This window comes from Bufo bufo, chromosome 4, assembly GCF_905171765.1.
Source record: "Bufo bufo chromosome 4, aBufBuf1.1, whole genome shotgun sequence".
NCBI classification, from domain to species: Eukaryota; Metazoa; Chordata; class Amphibia; order Anura; family Bufonidae; genus Bufo; species Bufo bufo.
In genome coordinates, this window is record NC_053392.1 from 586,732,014 (window position 1) to 586,748,723 (window position 16,710).

The window sequence follows — 16,710 nt, forward strand, 5'->3', positions numbered from 1 at the left end:
CTACAGAGAAAGAGGGAACGGATCCCTTGTTCATCCATGTCCTGTGTAGGAGCAGACATGAAACCAGCTGGTCTTCACCCACCAGATCAGAAAAAAATAAATGATAGAATGCAGAGGGAAAAATAGCTACAAAATGCCAGATACAAGTCTGATGTAATGACCAAAAATAGAGACATTCCTCATGTACACCCACATGCAGATTATTCTGAAAAATCACCTAATAAGACAGTTACAAATGTAAAATATATATTTTTTAGCATTTTTTATTTCATGTTTATGTTTGTATTTTAAATCTTTTTTATTATATGTTATCAGTAACATGTCTAATATATTGTAAATACATTTACCTGGAAGGTTCCAAGCCACGTATGCAGAATATGGTCCCAGGATAGTGATATTATACGGAACAGGAATTTCCTGCGGAGTATGGAGCGGCGTTTCTACCACATAGACATGGCTGATATTGCTCCCTGCTTCATTTTGGGCCTCCAGCTGGTAGAAGTAACTGCATAACAAAAAAGGATATTTACATATAGATTAATGGTATTAGACATGGATCTAACCTCGAAACTGAAGCGTTATCTCACATCATTATATTAAATGTGCTGTCATACACTCTAGGTAAGAAATTCTGAGTTAATTGGGGGGGTCCTCCGCTGCATCATCTCTTGGCCAGAGGGGAAAGCGGGTACAGAGAGCACCTTTCTCTTTGGAGGACCTGCCCTGTCTTGTACTACACAGGCAACACATTGATCTGAATGGGCGCTGTGTAATTATCAGTTTCCCCTGCGGTGGCACTGCAGGAAAATGGATCTGTCGGGGATCCTCACTGATTGCAGCTGATTAGTGGGGGTCCCTGCAGGGGAATACTTAGTGATTAGCTTATTGTGAAGAGGCCATTCAATTAGGATTTTTACAAAATGAAGTACCCCTTTAGCTAACAAATGATCTACACTGGGTACAGACATAGCAGGTGTTATCCCAACCTACAAGGTGTACTCATAGAGGGTCTACTCAGGTTGCATAGAGTGGACGATCATTTTTTTTCATATTGGAGTGGCCGCATTAGACAAAATGTATTCAAACGTTTTCATACATTTGTGGTGCAATGTATGATTGTTAACGATTGCTACATCTGTACATGCGACCTACGGTAGCCCAGGGCACACGGGGTCCCCTTTAGTGATAAGTTGATGAGTATTGTTGTGACGCCAGTTCAATTGAAGCAACAAGGGACAGAGTCCCCTTAAGTTGATGGTGTTGGTGGTACCCAGGTGTAGGAGTGCCAGAGTGGTGTAAGGGAAGCCTATAATGTCCCTTTAGATGTAGCTGTACACGTGTCACAGTGTTCCCAGCTGGATATCCTAAAACCCCAGGTGCTGTCTTCCGAAGCAGAGCAAACAGGGAGAATAATTGAGGAATTTGAAGAAATAATTGAGTCCAGACTCAGGAAACAATCTTCCAACTTTGTCTTGGTTACCAGCAGGCTTTGGCATAAAACTGGCAGGCAAACACACTCGGGCCTGCTACATCTGTTGCTCTTTGGCTCTGCTGTACTGACAGTATTAAATATAAACTTTTCCTTTCTGCTGTACTTAGCTCTTAGTAGTCTGACTCCATCTTTATCTTTATCCAGGGAACTTCTCCTCCTGGCTCCTGAGGCTCTTTGCTTTGGCGTCCATATTGAGCAGGGCTGATGGTGCTCTGGCTGGCCTCAGCAAGTCTCGTCTAGGAGGGACGAGCTCCTGCTGCACACACTCCCTTGGCAGGGGGTAAACTTGACTGCTCTAACTAGCTGAACTCCTCCCTCTCTAGAGAGGGCTAGAATGGAAAGAAGGGCTCCATTCTAGACAAAATAGCTCTGCCATTGCTGCCATCTGCTGGTGAACCAGGCAAGGTCTGAAAATGCTTTACACTTTGTCACCTTGATGACTGACCAGGTAGCTACACACAATTCTCCTTAAGGCGGTGAACAGGGCCTTAGGACACAAATAACCTTGGCTTAACACAAGGCTTTAACACATATAACAATTAGGAGGATGAGGCAAGGTACTCTAATACATAATAGCAGCGGGTTACCCTTGACTATCTTAGACCTTCTTGTGACATTTACCACTTGGTTCCCCCTGTGCAGCGGTAGGCTATATAACACAAGGTGAGAATAAGAACCATTAGTATTTTAACGTCCTCAGAGGCAGTCCATAATGAGCAACGGCGATGTTAGATCTGCTTGTGACGTATGTTAACGTCCTCAGATGCAGTCCATAATTACTAAGCAATAAAGTGCTGACTATCTGGTTAACTGCATAATTACACCAAAGTCGATACAAAAGTGCATATAAGATCACATTGCGGCACCTAAAAGAGAATACACACAATGGGCAATATACTTGAACGTTGCTGAAATAAAAATGATTAATGCAAATCACAATAAGGCAAATATATAAGGCACATTTTTAATGCAATCAGGTAGTGCAATTATAAAATCACATTAGAGTTCATTTTCTTCAATGTTTGCAGATAAGGTGCACCGAACTGGAGCTTTAAGTGCAACAAAGTCCTTTGTAATCCACAGGAAATAATTAATTGTAATCCAAATGAGGTAATAGTTGTAATCCACATCAGGTACAAAGTCATTTGTAATCCACATGGGTAATAAAGATATAGCACAGGTTATGAGAACTGGTTAGAAAAGAGGCTCCCAAATTACCTGAAAAGGGGGAAAAAAGAAAATTGCCGCTGATGTGCGCAACAGGGATGTAAATGATGGTGATGGGGGGAGTCCTGACCCACTTGGCCATCCGGGTGAGGGCTAAAAACAGGGGCAACCTGAAACATAAAAATAGACAAAATGCCAACAGGCCCTCACCCTTCAGGTCCAGTCCACGAAGTGGCTCCCAGAAGTCAATAGTTCTATAGACTGACGAGGATGCTGGAAAGAGGCTCCTCATAGAAAGGGCATCAGGTACTCCTCGCTGCTGCTGCTGGAAAAGCTCATAAGAGATCTGTCCTGCCTTTGGTAATCCACTCTGGCTCTAGTGGTGGAGCACTAGTGCCCTCCTGTGGCTGAACCTGGAGTCAGCCTGGTGGTGACGCTTTTTTACAGCAGCGCCCATCTTCTGTTTACAGAGGTGACTGCTCTGGCCATCCCAAAGGGGTCCAGTATGTCCGGCTGTATAGGGGCCGGCAAACAATCTTCCTCTCTTAGGGGGGAATCATGCACTGCCCTCCTCATCACGACTTCTACCTTCCACGGCAGGTGATAGTTAACAACGGTCGGACTAATCGTCACTGACGTGGTGGACACACACGCCTGTGGAGCAAGGGGTGTTGGTGGCGCTGAAAGTCCGGGGATGAGGGGCTCCAGCTCTGATTGGAGTTTCTCCCTGAAGCGGGGGACTCCATCCTCTGCCTCTTGTAAACAGTGCACTCTTCCGGTAGCATTGGGATCGTCCGGCCACTCCTCAGGTGCGGTCAGGGGGCACTAGGGGTTTTGGCAGACTACCACCACCGCAAACGGGCCTTGTAGAGACTCCATGGGGGTGTATTCCATGGTGTCCCCCAGGTAAAGGCTATGGCAGGCTTGCGGCAGGTAAGGACTCTTTTCGGAGCGTCTGTTGACATAGAGCTCCTGGCCAGTCTTATCATCCTGGACGAATCCGGGCCCCCGCTCGACTGAAAACCACACAACACTTCCGGTCCTTCTTTCAAATACTGGGTCCCAGGTCTGAGGCCGGTCCCATACTCTTTTGGCCCAGTCCTCTATGACCTTACGATATTGCCACATGTTTGCCGCATGGGCGGTGATTTCTTTGGGGTCAATGGGATTGAGTCCCTCTAATAAGACCATGTTTTATGGGAGGCAGAGTGGAAACTCTGACCGCCTCCACTGCGCCAGCTGGCATCGGGAATGCTCTTGGCTTCTCTGGCGAGGGTCGCTGTACCTGCGATGCGTAAACCTCCTCAGGCGCAGACTTCACCTCAGGTTCCTCATCTCCCCATAAAAAGCCACCCCAGTCCGGCTGAAGAGGTCGCGACATGATGCTCTCCCTTGTGCCGGCACAGACAGAAAAAGGAGGAGGGGCTTCCAAGGAGGAGCTTCCACTTCCTCTCTTCAGACATTAACATCGCTCCCAGTGGGCAGGGCTAGACTTTCCAGCTCTAACTGGGGGCGTTCCTGCATTTTCCCGCTCTAGCTAGGCAAGAAGAAGCTGCTCCATCAAGATGACTGATTAACCATTTGGATGCCGGCGCGCGTGGTTTTGTGCTTGCCGCTCCGCAATAAACGCATTAAAGTCATTTTTAAAGGTAGTTTTGTAAATCCAATAGGCTATACAGTTCATGGACACAGATTGGCCTTGTACGGATCCTGTTCGAGACGCCAAATGCAACGGACGGTAGCCCAGGGCACACTGGGTCCCCTTTAGTGATAAGCTGATGAGTATTGTCGTGGCGCCAGTTGCATTAAAGCAACAAGGGAGACAGAGTCCCCTTAAGTAGATGGTGTTATTGGTACCCAGGTGTAGGAATGCCAGAGTGGTGGAAGGGTAGCCTATAATTTCCCTTTAGATGTGGATGCGCACGTGTCACAGTGCTCTTATCTGGATATCCTGGAACCCCAGGTGCTGTCGTCCGAAGCAGAGCAAACAGGGGGAATAATTGAGGGATTTGAAGAAATGATTGAGTCCAGGCTTAGTGATGAAGTTGACAACGGCTTTACTTGAACAAAATTCAGGAAACTATCTTCCAACTTTGTCTTGGTTACCAGCAGGCTTTGGCATGAAACTGGCAGGCAAACACACTCGGCTCTGCTACATCTGTTACTCTTTGGCTCTGCTGTACTGACAGAATTAAATAGAAACTCTTCCTTTCTGCTGTACTTAGCTCTCAGTAGTCTGACTCCGTCTTTATCTTTATCTTTATCCAGGAAACTTCTTCTCCTGGCTCCTGAGGCTCTTTGCTTTGGCCTCCATATCCAGCAGAGCTGGACGAGCTCCTGCTGCACACACTCCCTTGGCAGGGGGTAAACTCGACTGCTTTAACTAGCTAAACTCCTCCTCCTCCTCTCTAGGGAGGCTAGAATGGAAAGAAGGGCTCCATTCTAGACAAAATAGCTCTGCCAGTACTGCCGCCATCTGCTGGTGAACCAGGTACATTACATTTACACACAACAGTTGCAAAATAGGGAATGCACAGTGTTTGAACCTGAAATAAATACACATGATGACATTGAATCAACCATAGGAGATAGTGGAGAGGTGTAAAAGGTGGTAATGCACCTCTGGGGCGTTACATACAGCTATAGCAAGTCCTCAGCAGTAGGAAGTATTAGGGGCATATTTATTAAGAGCAGCGTTTTAGACGCCGGCCTTAATAACCCATATACCTGGCGGTGGATCCACTGGAGTTATGAAGAGGCCTCTCCATAATTTCGGCAGATCCTCTGCCAGCTCTAAATGTAAGGCAGCTCCCTTGCTGTCGTTAAACAATTGTAGAAAATGGTAAATGAGATGGGCCTGCTGACCCGTCCCCTTCCCCACCCATGGTTTTAGATGTGCCGCCATCTGGGCCTGACATACGCCTAATTTATAATAAATGACCCCCTAGTTGTTTATGTAAAAAAAAAAAAAAATAGAAAAACTTTAACTATATTTAAAAATTCCAACCTTTCGAACATACAGTGATTAAAGTTGTACGTGTAATCAAAAACACCCTAAAATATGACCGTCCGTGCCCACCGTATTATATTAACGCCCCTGAACTACAAAATGAATTAACTTAGTCTTAGTTAAAAAACCTACCAATTTGTGTCTACAGATGCTATGCAGACCTATGCGTCTTCTTGGTACAGAATACAAGCAGACCTGTCTTGTCTGATACTACAGACAAATTCACTTCCGGTTGTACCCTATTTTCTGCTAACATACATTTGGTAGGCTGGGAATGAGTAGGAGACAGACAGATGGCCTGTCCAAGACCAGGGATGGACTCCTGAAGGTATCCTGAAGTATCTGGCACCAAAACATTAGCAGCAGATCCTTTAAGTCCTGTAAGCTGTGAGGTGCGGCCTCCATGGGTCAGACATCACACTGCCTCTGCTGCCTTGTCTTCTACCCATGGTGTATCCTGGTGCCATTTCTTCATCAGGTAAACTATGCACATGATGTAAAAGAGAATGTGATTCATCGGACCAGGCTGTCTTCCTCTATTGCTCCATGGTCCAGTTCTGATGCTCATGTAGGAGCATCTGGCAGAAAGGGGTCAGCATAGTCTGCAGCTACATGTGGCCCAATAGGTAGCAATCTGCACAAGTCGGCCGTTTTGGAAGTTCTCTGACCCAGTCGTGGAGTCATCACAATTTAGCCTTTGTTAAAATTGCCCAGATATCAACCCATCAAATTCAAGAACTGACTGTTCACTTACTCCCTAATATATCCCACCCCATTATCATGAGATTACCTATGATATCCACTTCGCCTACCAGTGGTTTCAATGTTATGGACTACCACTGTATATAAATACAATATAATAGATGTAATATGTTAGAATGATAGGTATTGGCTATTTTAATTAGATTATGTGCTGTTCCTTTAAATACTGTCTGCAATGGGGATATTTTTTTCTACTTTAAATAGCGGCTAAACTTTTTATACTAAAGTCTTTTCTTCATTTTTATGGATGATCTCCTTTTATTTCTGAAAGTAGCTGGCAGTCAATACCCGTCTCTTCAATATGTGCAATGACAAAAGTCCTGCAGGGGTTTTTGTCAATGTCTTTTAATGATTAAGCAATAACGATTTTTCCCTTTTTAAAAGAGGAAGTAAAAGTCTTGTTTGTCCCGTACCCCAGATACAATATCATTGTTAGTCATGGCTTGAAAGCTTAATATAGATCAGCGTTAAACATTACCTGCCGTTGGGCTGTAGTCCAACATCAGTGAAATTCAGATATTCACCACTTCTTCTGGAAATGACTGCCCCGTTCCGTATCAGTCTATACTCAGAAATCATCCCATTGGGCCTCTCGGGTTCCCTCCAATATAGTTCCAGCGCTGATGAATTGATTGTGACGTGGTGAGGATCCTGCCAAACTCCTAGACCGTAAAAAGAGCAAGAGACATGGTTGATTTGTAGGTTTTTAGATGGCATTTTCACATAGGGTTTATCGCTTTGTCTATTTTACTACATTTTTAGATTCATTTTACATGCTTCCTAGGAAGTTTTAAAGGGGTAAGACATTAAGGTCATATGGATGCTATAGAGGGGAATCAGAACCTAAATCTCTGAGCCAAAGCAGATATGTAGTTACTACAAAGAGTTGTAGACACACAACTGTATGCAGAGGATCCTGGCTTCTAAAAAAGGGGTGGTTTCCCTGTCCATATGCTCAATTAGGGCATATGGACCTCACTAAGGATGGCCCACTTCTCAGCCAGAACTCATAGACGCTCTGTCCGAGGAGCGCTTGTTCTGGTGGAATCAAGCTTTCTTGTATTACACGAGTAGCTGCAATGTAATGCTATGCTTCCCCTGCAAAAGTCACTACAGGGGACACACCAGGTTGGTTGTGGCTTCTCCCAGGTAAAATCAGATGGTAGCAGGAGCAGGAACGACCAGCTGATAGCCCTTACATTCTGAAAGGGGTTGTCTCTGAAGAGACAATCCCTTTAACTCGTAATGAGTTAAAATATGGGGTTGTCTCATTGTATATGCATGGGAACAATCTTTCTCAACGTGGGTGGTTAGTCTAGCTGCTGAGCCCAGAATTATAAAAAAAAGAGGACATTGATTATCTATAGAATTGATCATAAGAAAAAAAACATGCTATTTAAATCGGTTTTTTATTATATATTATATTTTATTTGTAATTTTTTTTATGTTATGAACTATAGAAAAATTAAAATCTTGCCGTTTTCACACTGGCCACTAGAGCAATGTCTTCGGCATCTCACTTATCAGCTTTACTGTATCGATTGGAACAATATGAGCAGAGTCATCTCATTAGAAGGCAGGGGAATCTGGCCTTTATGCTTGACTTGCTCTCTAGTAAGAAACTTCTTACCTTGAGGAGGAGCTTGTAATGTATAGCCTGATGCCACCTCACTGCTATTGCACCCTACAGATGTACAGACTGTGAGGAAGAACATATATTTTGTATATGGATGAAGACCTAGAGTAATAAAATCAAGAGAAAAAAAAAGAAAAAAAAAAAAGAAAAAAGTTAACCATAAAGCTATAAAATACATATACAATATACACATATATTGCACACATGATCTCTGCTCAGTGTAGTCTACAAATGGCCTGAAAGATAAGGCAGTACACATTGTCTCACAAGATAAAGGTTGAAAAGCTGCGGCTGCTGATATTTAGGTCCTAATACCTCTCTTGAACAACTTGCCAAAATGGATGATGGTCACACAGTAAACCAAGGCTAGACACATTGACGCTATTATTTATGGTGGATTCAGGGTTGCACCTAGCCTTTCTGCCAGGCGAAAACTGAAACGGCACCCCCCAATGCCAATAAAAAATACTCACCTTTCCATTTGATCACGTAAAGACCGCCGGGGCCATCTTGACTGAAGACACTGCACTAAATCTCGTCATCACGCTGTCTGGGGTGGTGACGTCATACATCACATCGCACAAGATCTTGCACTGTAGATTTAATCAGGATGGCCACAGCAGCCGCGTCGCGTGCAAATGGATGAGGTGAGTATGTTTTTTTTTTCAGGGAATTTGATTTGTCACCATGAAGCAAGAGGAAATTCGACTTTGCGGTGATTCGAATTTTTCCTGAAAATCGGATTGAAGTCAATTAGTTGACTTCAATTCGCTCAACACTAGTCATAGCTCTGCAAATATGCCTCGGCATCAATGGGTACTTCGGCTTGACCAGTATAAAGCATAGTTTACCCAGTGTTACATTGACTTTCTGTGTCTGCTGCTGCCCTGATACTTCGGACGGGCATGGGTGCCACTCCACTCTCTATCTTCTGTTGCCCCAGGACAACGCACTCTGATAGTCTTCATTGAGCCACATCTATTCTGTAGTATTTCAAGGGTTAATCCTCCTTGGCTCTGTTAGCAGCTACTAGGCCGTTTCCAATTACTAATCAAGGTTCTGCTACATATGCTGTGCGGTTTGTTTCAACAACTGCCTGAGCAATTAGGTTCGTTGCGTGCTAGTTCCTTGCTAAGGTATTCTATTTCTATTGTCTGCCCCTATACTGACTTCTGGATTTTTATTGGATTCTGACCCTCTGCTGCCAGTACTGACCTTGGATCTGTTTTACATATTTGCAATTACTCTGCCTGACCTCGGTCTGTTACTGACTACAGGCTTGCATGTTCCTTTGGTGCCTTGCACTGGTGTCTCTGATCCTGGGGCAGTCAGCAGTCAATCACTCTCGGACTATTCTGTGAGGTAGAATCCTGGCGGCAACCCTGCAGCGAAGTCCAGATCCTTGTATTATAATTATCATTGTTATTATTTATTATTAAAGCGCCATTCATTCCATAGCACTGTACATATGAAAAGGGGTATAAATACAGACAATTGAACTAAGCATGAACAAGACTAGTTACAAACTGGTACAGAAGGAGGGAGGGCCCTGCCCGTGAGGGCTTACAATCTACACTGTATAGGAGAAGGACACAGTAGGAGTGGGTAAAGTTGGTCATCGCGGTATAAAGGCAGCAGGGTCACTGGTTGTAGGCTTGTCTGAAGAGGTGGGTTTTTAGGTTTCTTTTGAAAAATTTCACTGTAGGTGAGAGAGTCTGATATGTTGGGGTAGCGAGTTCCAGAGTATGGGGGATGCATGGGAGAAATCTTGGAGGAGACTGTAGGAAGTGGTGATAAGAAAAGAGGAGATAAGGAGGTCTTGTGAGGATCGGAGATTGCATGTGGGGATGTATCGGGAAAGTAGCTCAGAGACGCAGCGAGGGGACAGGTTGTGGACAGCCTTGTATGTATTTGTTAGTATTTTCAACTGAATTTGCTGGGCATTGGGGAGCCAGTGACGGGATTGGCAGAGGGGAGAGGCAGAGAAGTAACAGGGTGAGAGGTGGATTAGTTGGGCAGCAGAGTTGAGGATAGATTGGAGGGGTGCGAGAGTGCTAGATGGAAGGCCACAGAGGAGAAAGTTGCAGTAGTCTAGGCGGGAGATGATGAGGACATGTACAAGCATTTTCGCAGACTCAAAGTTGAGGAAAGCGCGGATGCGGTAGATGATTGAAACGAGGAGGGGGTGTGAGAGTGGGAGATGCTAAATGTCCGCTCTGTAGCGCATGATGTGATCCAGAAGAGGGCCAGGTCATTGATGCCAAGAGATGAGAGAGTTTGTAACAGAAGGGAGTGGTCGACAGTGTCAAAGGCAGAGGACAGGTCAAGGAGAAGGAGGACAGAGTAATGTTTTTTGGTTTTGGCTGTTAGTAGGTCATTGGTGACTTTGGTAAGGGCAGTCTCAGTTGAGTGGTGGGGTCGGAAGCCAGATTGTAGCCGGTCAAAGAGGGAGCAGGAGGAGAGATGAAAGGACAGTTCAGAATGGACATGTTGCTCAAGTAGCTTTGAGGCATATGGAAGAAGTGATATGGGGCGATAACTGGACAAAGAAGATGGGTCAAGTGAAGACTTTTTGAGGATGGGTGTAATGGTAGCATGTTTAAAACCAGAGGGGAAGACACCAGAGGTTAGTGATAGGTTGAATAGATGAGTTAGGGTTGGGATAAACACTGTGGTGAGGTTGGGGATGAGGTGGGATGGGATTGGGTCAAGTGGACAAGTGGTGAGATGTGATCTGGAGAGTAGAGTCAAGAGTTTTTTTTTCTGTAATGCTGGAGTTTTGGGAGAAGAGGACTGAGCAATTGTGTAAAGGGTCTGTGGGGACTGTGCACTGAAGCTTTCTCTGATGTTGACTATCTTTTGTTTGAAGTATGTGGCAAAGTCCTCAGCTGAGATGAGAGGAGAGAGTGGGGGCGCTGGGGGACGGAGAAGGGAGTTAAAAGTGTTAAAAAGTTGTTTAGGGCTGTGGGACAGGAAAGATATGATGGATGAGAAGTAGGCCTGTTTTGCATCAGCGAGTGAGGATTTGAAAATGAGAAGAAATTGCTTTTATGCGGTGAAGTGATCCTTAGAGTGGGATTTCTTCCATCGCCGCAGCCCTGGAAGCTTGTCTGAGTTTTTTGGTCAGGTTGGTGTGCCAGGGTTGTCTGTTGATTTTTGGGGTTTTGTTGTGTGTGAGGGGGGCAACAATGTCAGGAGCTGTACTTATTGTGGTGTTATATAGGATGGTGGCAGTATCTGGGTCTTGGAGGAAACAAATGGTAGAGAGTGGCAGAAGAGTCAGGAAGCAAGCGAAAGTCGAGATGTATAAGTGTTAAAGAGTGAATACTAGAGGACTTCCTGGATAACTCCCTTAGGTTTAGGCCAAAGTCAAATCAATTGGTTGACACAGTGGTTCTACGGCCTGTAACACCCAGCTCATCCCCAAATGTTCCCAAACCTATTGGACTAGGTTTGTCTGGTGCCGGTGCCAGCCCTGTTCCCACATTACCAACCCTTCCCTATGATATGCCATTGACAACTAGAAGACTCAGTAGCTGAGGGGACCCAGTAGACACCATGACCTCCATGTACAGGGAGTGCAGAATTATTAGGCAAGTTGTATTTTTGAGGATTAATTTTATTATTGAACAACAACCATGTTCTCAATGAACCCAAAAAACTCATTAATATCAAAGCTGAATATTTTTGGAAGTAGTTTTTAGTTTGTTTTTAGTTTTAGCTATTTTAGGGGGATATCTGTGTGTGCAGGTGACTATTACTGTGCATAATTATTAGGCAACTTAACAAAAAACAAATATATACCCATTTCAATTATTTATTTTTACCAGTGAAACCAATATAACATCAACATTCACAAATATACATTTCTGACATTCAAAAACAAAACAAAAACAAATCAGTGACCAATATAGCCACCTTTCTTTGCAAGGACACTCAAAAGCCTGCCATCCATGGATTCTGTCAGTGTTTTGATCTGTTCACCATCAACATTGTGTGCATTAGCAACCACAGCCTCCCAGACACTGTTCAGAGAGGTGTACTGTTTTCCCTCCTTGTAAATCTCACATTTGATGATGGACCACAGGTTCTCAATGGGGTTCAGATCAGGTGAACAAGGAGGCCATGTCATTAGATTTTCTTCTTTTATACCCTTTCTTGCCAGCCACGCTGTGGAGTACTTGGACGTGTGTGATGGAGCATTGTCCTGCATGAAAATCATGTTTTTCTTGAAGGATGCAGACTTCTTCCTGTACCACTGCTTGAAGAAGGTGTCTTCCAGAAACTGGCAGTAGGACTGGGAGTTGAGCTTGACTCCATCCTCAACCCGAAAAGGCCCCACAAGCTCATCTTTGATGATACCAGCTTAAACCAGTACTCCACCTCCACCTTGCTGGCGTCTGAGTCGGACTGGAGCTCTCTGCCCTTTACCAATCCAGCCACGGGCCCATCCATCTGGCCCATCAAGACTCACTCTCATTTCATCAGTCCATAAAACCTTAGATTAATCAGTCTTGAGATATTTCTTGGCCCAGTCTTGACGTTTCAGCTTGTGTGTCTTGTTCAGTGATGGTCGTCTTTCAGCCTTTCTTACCTTGGCCATGTCTCTGAGTATTGCACACCTTGTGCTTTTGGGCACTCCAGTGATGTTGCAGCTCTGAAATATGGCCAAACTGGTGGCAAGTGGCATCTTGGCAGCTGCACGCTTGACTTTTCTCAGTTCATGGGCAGTTATTTTGCGCCTTGGTTTTTCCACACGCTTCTTGCGACCCTGTTGACTATTTTGATTGAAACGCTTGATTGTTCGATGATCACGCTTCAGAAGCTTTGCAATTTTAAGAGTGCTACATCCCTCTGCAAGATATCTCACTATTTTTGACTTTTCTGAGCCTGTCAAGTCCTTCTTTTGACCCATTTTGCCAAAGGAAAGGAAGTTGCCTAATAATTATGCACACCTAATATAGGGTGTTGATGTCATTAGACCACACCCCTTCTCATTACAGAGATGCACAACACCTAATATGCTTAATTGGTAGTAGGCTTTCGAGCCTATACAGCTTGGAGTAAGACAACATGCATAAAGAGGATGATGTGGTCAAAATACTCATTTGCCTAATAATTCTGCACGTAGTGTATATGATGATGCCCAATTTTGGATACCATCCTGAAATATCTCAGGGGCAGATTGCTTTTTGGCTCATAGGTAGCTATTGCCATATAGCCTTATAGTCTAGTCAGTTGACATACCTTTAAGTAATGAAAACCTCAGGCATTCTCCGTCCAATATTACATTGTCCAGTAGACGATGACCCCTTAATTCTATATGTGGCCTACTAAATGAGTTTGCTAAAAGCCCCTTATTCCTGGTGACCCGTCTGCATTTACCAATAACTATAAATCTGTTCAGCCCGGTAGTTCGATAAATGTAAACTGTATAATGTGAAAAGCGAGCAGCAGAAGTAATGTCGAAAGGCAAACGACAGATAGTAAATTAGCCGCCTGAAATCAACACAAAGCAACGCGGCTGCCAAATCAGCCTGGAATCGCCCTATGATTATAATGCCTCGTTTTCCATTTGAAGGATAGAAGGTGCTTAGCACTATGGATGCTTTCTTTCCATGACCTTCGGGGAGAGCTACCGCCGGCTGAGGAGACTCTCTGAACCCATTTGCAAAGCACAGCATATTTTTTCCAGGACAAAAAACAGGCACCAATTAGTGACAGTCACATTTCTGCCAGAGCCCATACACTAAATCAAAAGCCATGCACAACCACTCTAAAATACGATAAATCAATTAGAGGAGGACGACGCACACAACAGAGGTAGTGGACGTGGCCGGATTTATGTCCTACTACTTCATGTGGACGCGACTTCCAGGGAACTCGAAAACGATGGAGACTGATGAGCGTGAGACAGGCGGAAATAGGAAGAGCTAATAGGATTTAGGTAAAACTTTTCACGTGACTCAGGCTGAGAAAATGGACCAAAACTTGTTTAACTCATGAAGGATTATTTCCTTTCACGTAGTATGAACGCTAGCAACACGTCATAGAGGATTAGTTATAACAAAATAAAAAGTAGAGATAGAAGGAAGATAGATAGATAGATAGATAGATAGATAGATATAAGATAGATAGGAGATAGATAGATAGATAGATAGATATAAGATAGATAGATAGATAGATAGATAGATATAAGATAGATAGATAGATAGATAGATAGATAGATAGATAGATAGATGATGAATAGATGAAGCTTACTTTGGGAATGCAGTGGAATATTTTTCTACTACTTAGGACGCATTCACATGACCGTAGTGTTTTGCAGATCCGCAAAACACGGATGCTGGACTGTGTGCATTCCGCAATTTGCGGACCGCACATGGCCGCCACTATCATAGAAAATGCCTATTGTTGTCCGCAATTGCAGTCAAGAATAGGACATGCTCTATCTTTTTAGCGGGGCTGCGGAACGGAACTACGGATGCGGACAGGGTGTGGACCTTTTCATACAGGTTTAACCACATCCTAGCCCCTGGCACACCATTTTTTACTTTGTATCCAGCGGTGCCACTTCATTTATATATAGTTCTTTGTAGATAGATAGATAGATAGATAGATAATGAAATGGTAGGTAGATAGACGGTATCAAATAGATAGACTGAGAGATAGATGGATATAAAATAGATTTTTAGATAGACAGATACTGTACTGTATACAGATATATTTAGAAAGACTGATAGATAGGTTTTGTCTGGTATTGCAGGCTCAGCTCCACTGACGTGAATGGGGCTGAGCTGCAATACCACGCACAACCTGTAGACAGATCAGGCACTGTCTCTGTAAGAAAGCAGCCATTTTTTCTAAGCCTGGACAGGCCCTTTAAGAGAATTATGACTGGGCTTGAGACAGTTTTGGGAAAAAAATTGACAAGAAATTGAACATTTTGGATGAAAGATATTACAGCGGCAACCTATTCTACTGCCCCTACCTAAAGGGAGTCATGTAACGTCTTCAAAAAAAGCACCATAAAAACCGAATCATCAGAATTACATTTCTGCGAGTGAAAAGCACTTATCATAGACTTCATGTATCATTCATGGTTCCCTCCACATGTCACACCTATATAAACTGACATAAAGCGCTCGGCTCAACAGTCAAACTGCACCCAAGATGGTCGGCTAATGTGAAGCATGCGCCCTCATCATGTAAGGCTTCCATTGTTAATTACTACAGGGGTACCTTGTCTGGAGCAATTCTCAGCTCTGTCATTCAAGAGGAATCTAATTTATCTAAACTGCTGCCATTCCCTGGATGAAGCAGATTTGTATGTGTTACTGTGAGGCTGGGTTATCCAAAGGACAATGAGAGAGTGTTATACAGTGATTCCCAGCCTTTTCAGTGTTGGGGAACCCCTGCTAAAAAAAAACTCAGGGAACCCCAACCAATTTAGGCCAAGTCCAAATCTTCTGCCGTGGATTTGTGGCAAATCTGTGATGAATCCACAGTAAAAATCTTTGGCAAAATCGGTGTCACTTGTGGATTTTGTTGCAGATCTTGCTGCAGATTTTACCCTTCACATGGCAATGGGTTGAAATCTGTGACATTTCCGCAACAAAATAAGCATGGTTATAATAGTGGATATGGATCCACTGAGCCTACTGAACAGATTTAACTTGGGGCTACTCCTTAAAGGGGTTGTCCCATGAAAAATATTCTACAGTATTCAAACCAGCACCTGGATCTGAATACTTTTGTAATTGCACGTAATTAAAGATTTAGCATAGCCGCTAAGTTATTCAATAAAATGTATCTGTATAGCGCCACCTTGTCTTAGTTCTTTTTCTTATCTCTTTGTCCTGCTCACTGAGATGGCCGCACATGCTCAGTTTCATCCTTCAACTGCCTCCTGAGCTGTAATAGGGAGAGCTGAGACACGCCCCCTGAGCTGTGATAGGGAGAGCCTGGACACGCCCCCTGAGCTGCTGCAGAAAATGCACTCCACTTGAGCTGTCAGCTTGATATAAATCTAGCATAGCAATGAATGAGGAGATCTCTGGATCCATGTGAGGTCCAGGGCTGTCATGTACTATATGATGTCTGATTTTCATTTTTTACATTAGTTATGGGATAACCCCCTTTAAGGATATTATCCTGCCAGCCCCACTCCCAGTCCTCTCCCATTAACCCCTGCAAAAGTTTGGGCACCCATGGTCAAATTTATTGTTAGGCCCCATTCACACGACCATATTTATGGGTCTGCATCCGTTTCACAATTGTGTGGAATGGATGTGGACCCATTTTCAATGGGGCCGCAAAAGATGCAGACAGCACCCCGTCCAATTCTTGTCCGCAATAGGCATTTCTACCATAGGACTAGCCGTGTACGTTTCGGAAAATGCGGAACGCACACGAGAGCCAGTATCCATGTTTTGCAGATCCTCAATTTGCGGACCGGAAAACACATATGGCCTTCTGAATGGGCCCTTACTGTGAACAGTTAAGCAAGTTGAAGATGAACTGATCTCTAAAAGGCATAAAGTTAAAGATGAAACACACTTTTCAACATTTTAAGCAGTATCAGTGTATTATTGTGGTTTTGTACAATTTTAGAATGAAAACAGGACAGGAGCACCTTGCAAA

The 16,710-nt window shown here is 43.9% G+C and overlaps 1 protein-coding gene across 1 annotated transcript in view; it reads right to left on the reverse strand.

Annotated features, from left to right (window-relative positions):
* Positions 1-16,710, reverse strand: part of USH2A (usherin) — a 1,179,609-nt gene that overhangs the window by 188,313 nt on the left and 974,586 nt on the right. The window contains exons 59-61 of the mRNA XM_040430191.1: positions 8,062-8,169; positions 6,910-7,093; positions 348-505 (exon numbers count right to left, since the gene is read on the reverse strand). Of these exons, the coding sequence (XP_040286125.1) occupies positions 348-505; positions 6,910-7,093; positions 8,062-8,169 (450 nt within the window). The remainder of the gene's footprint in view (positions 1-347; positions 506-6,909; positions 7,094-8,061; positions 8,170-16,710) is intronic.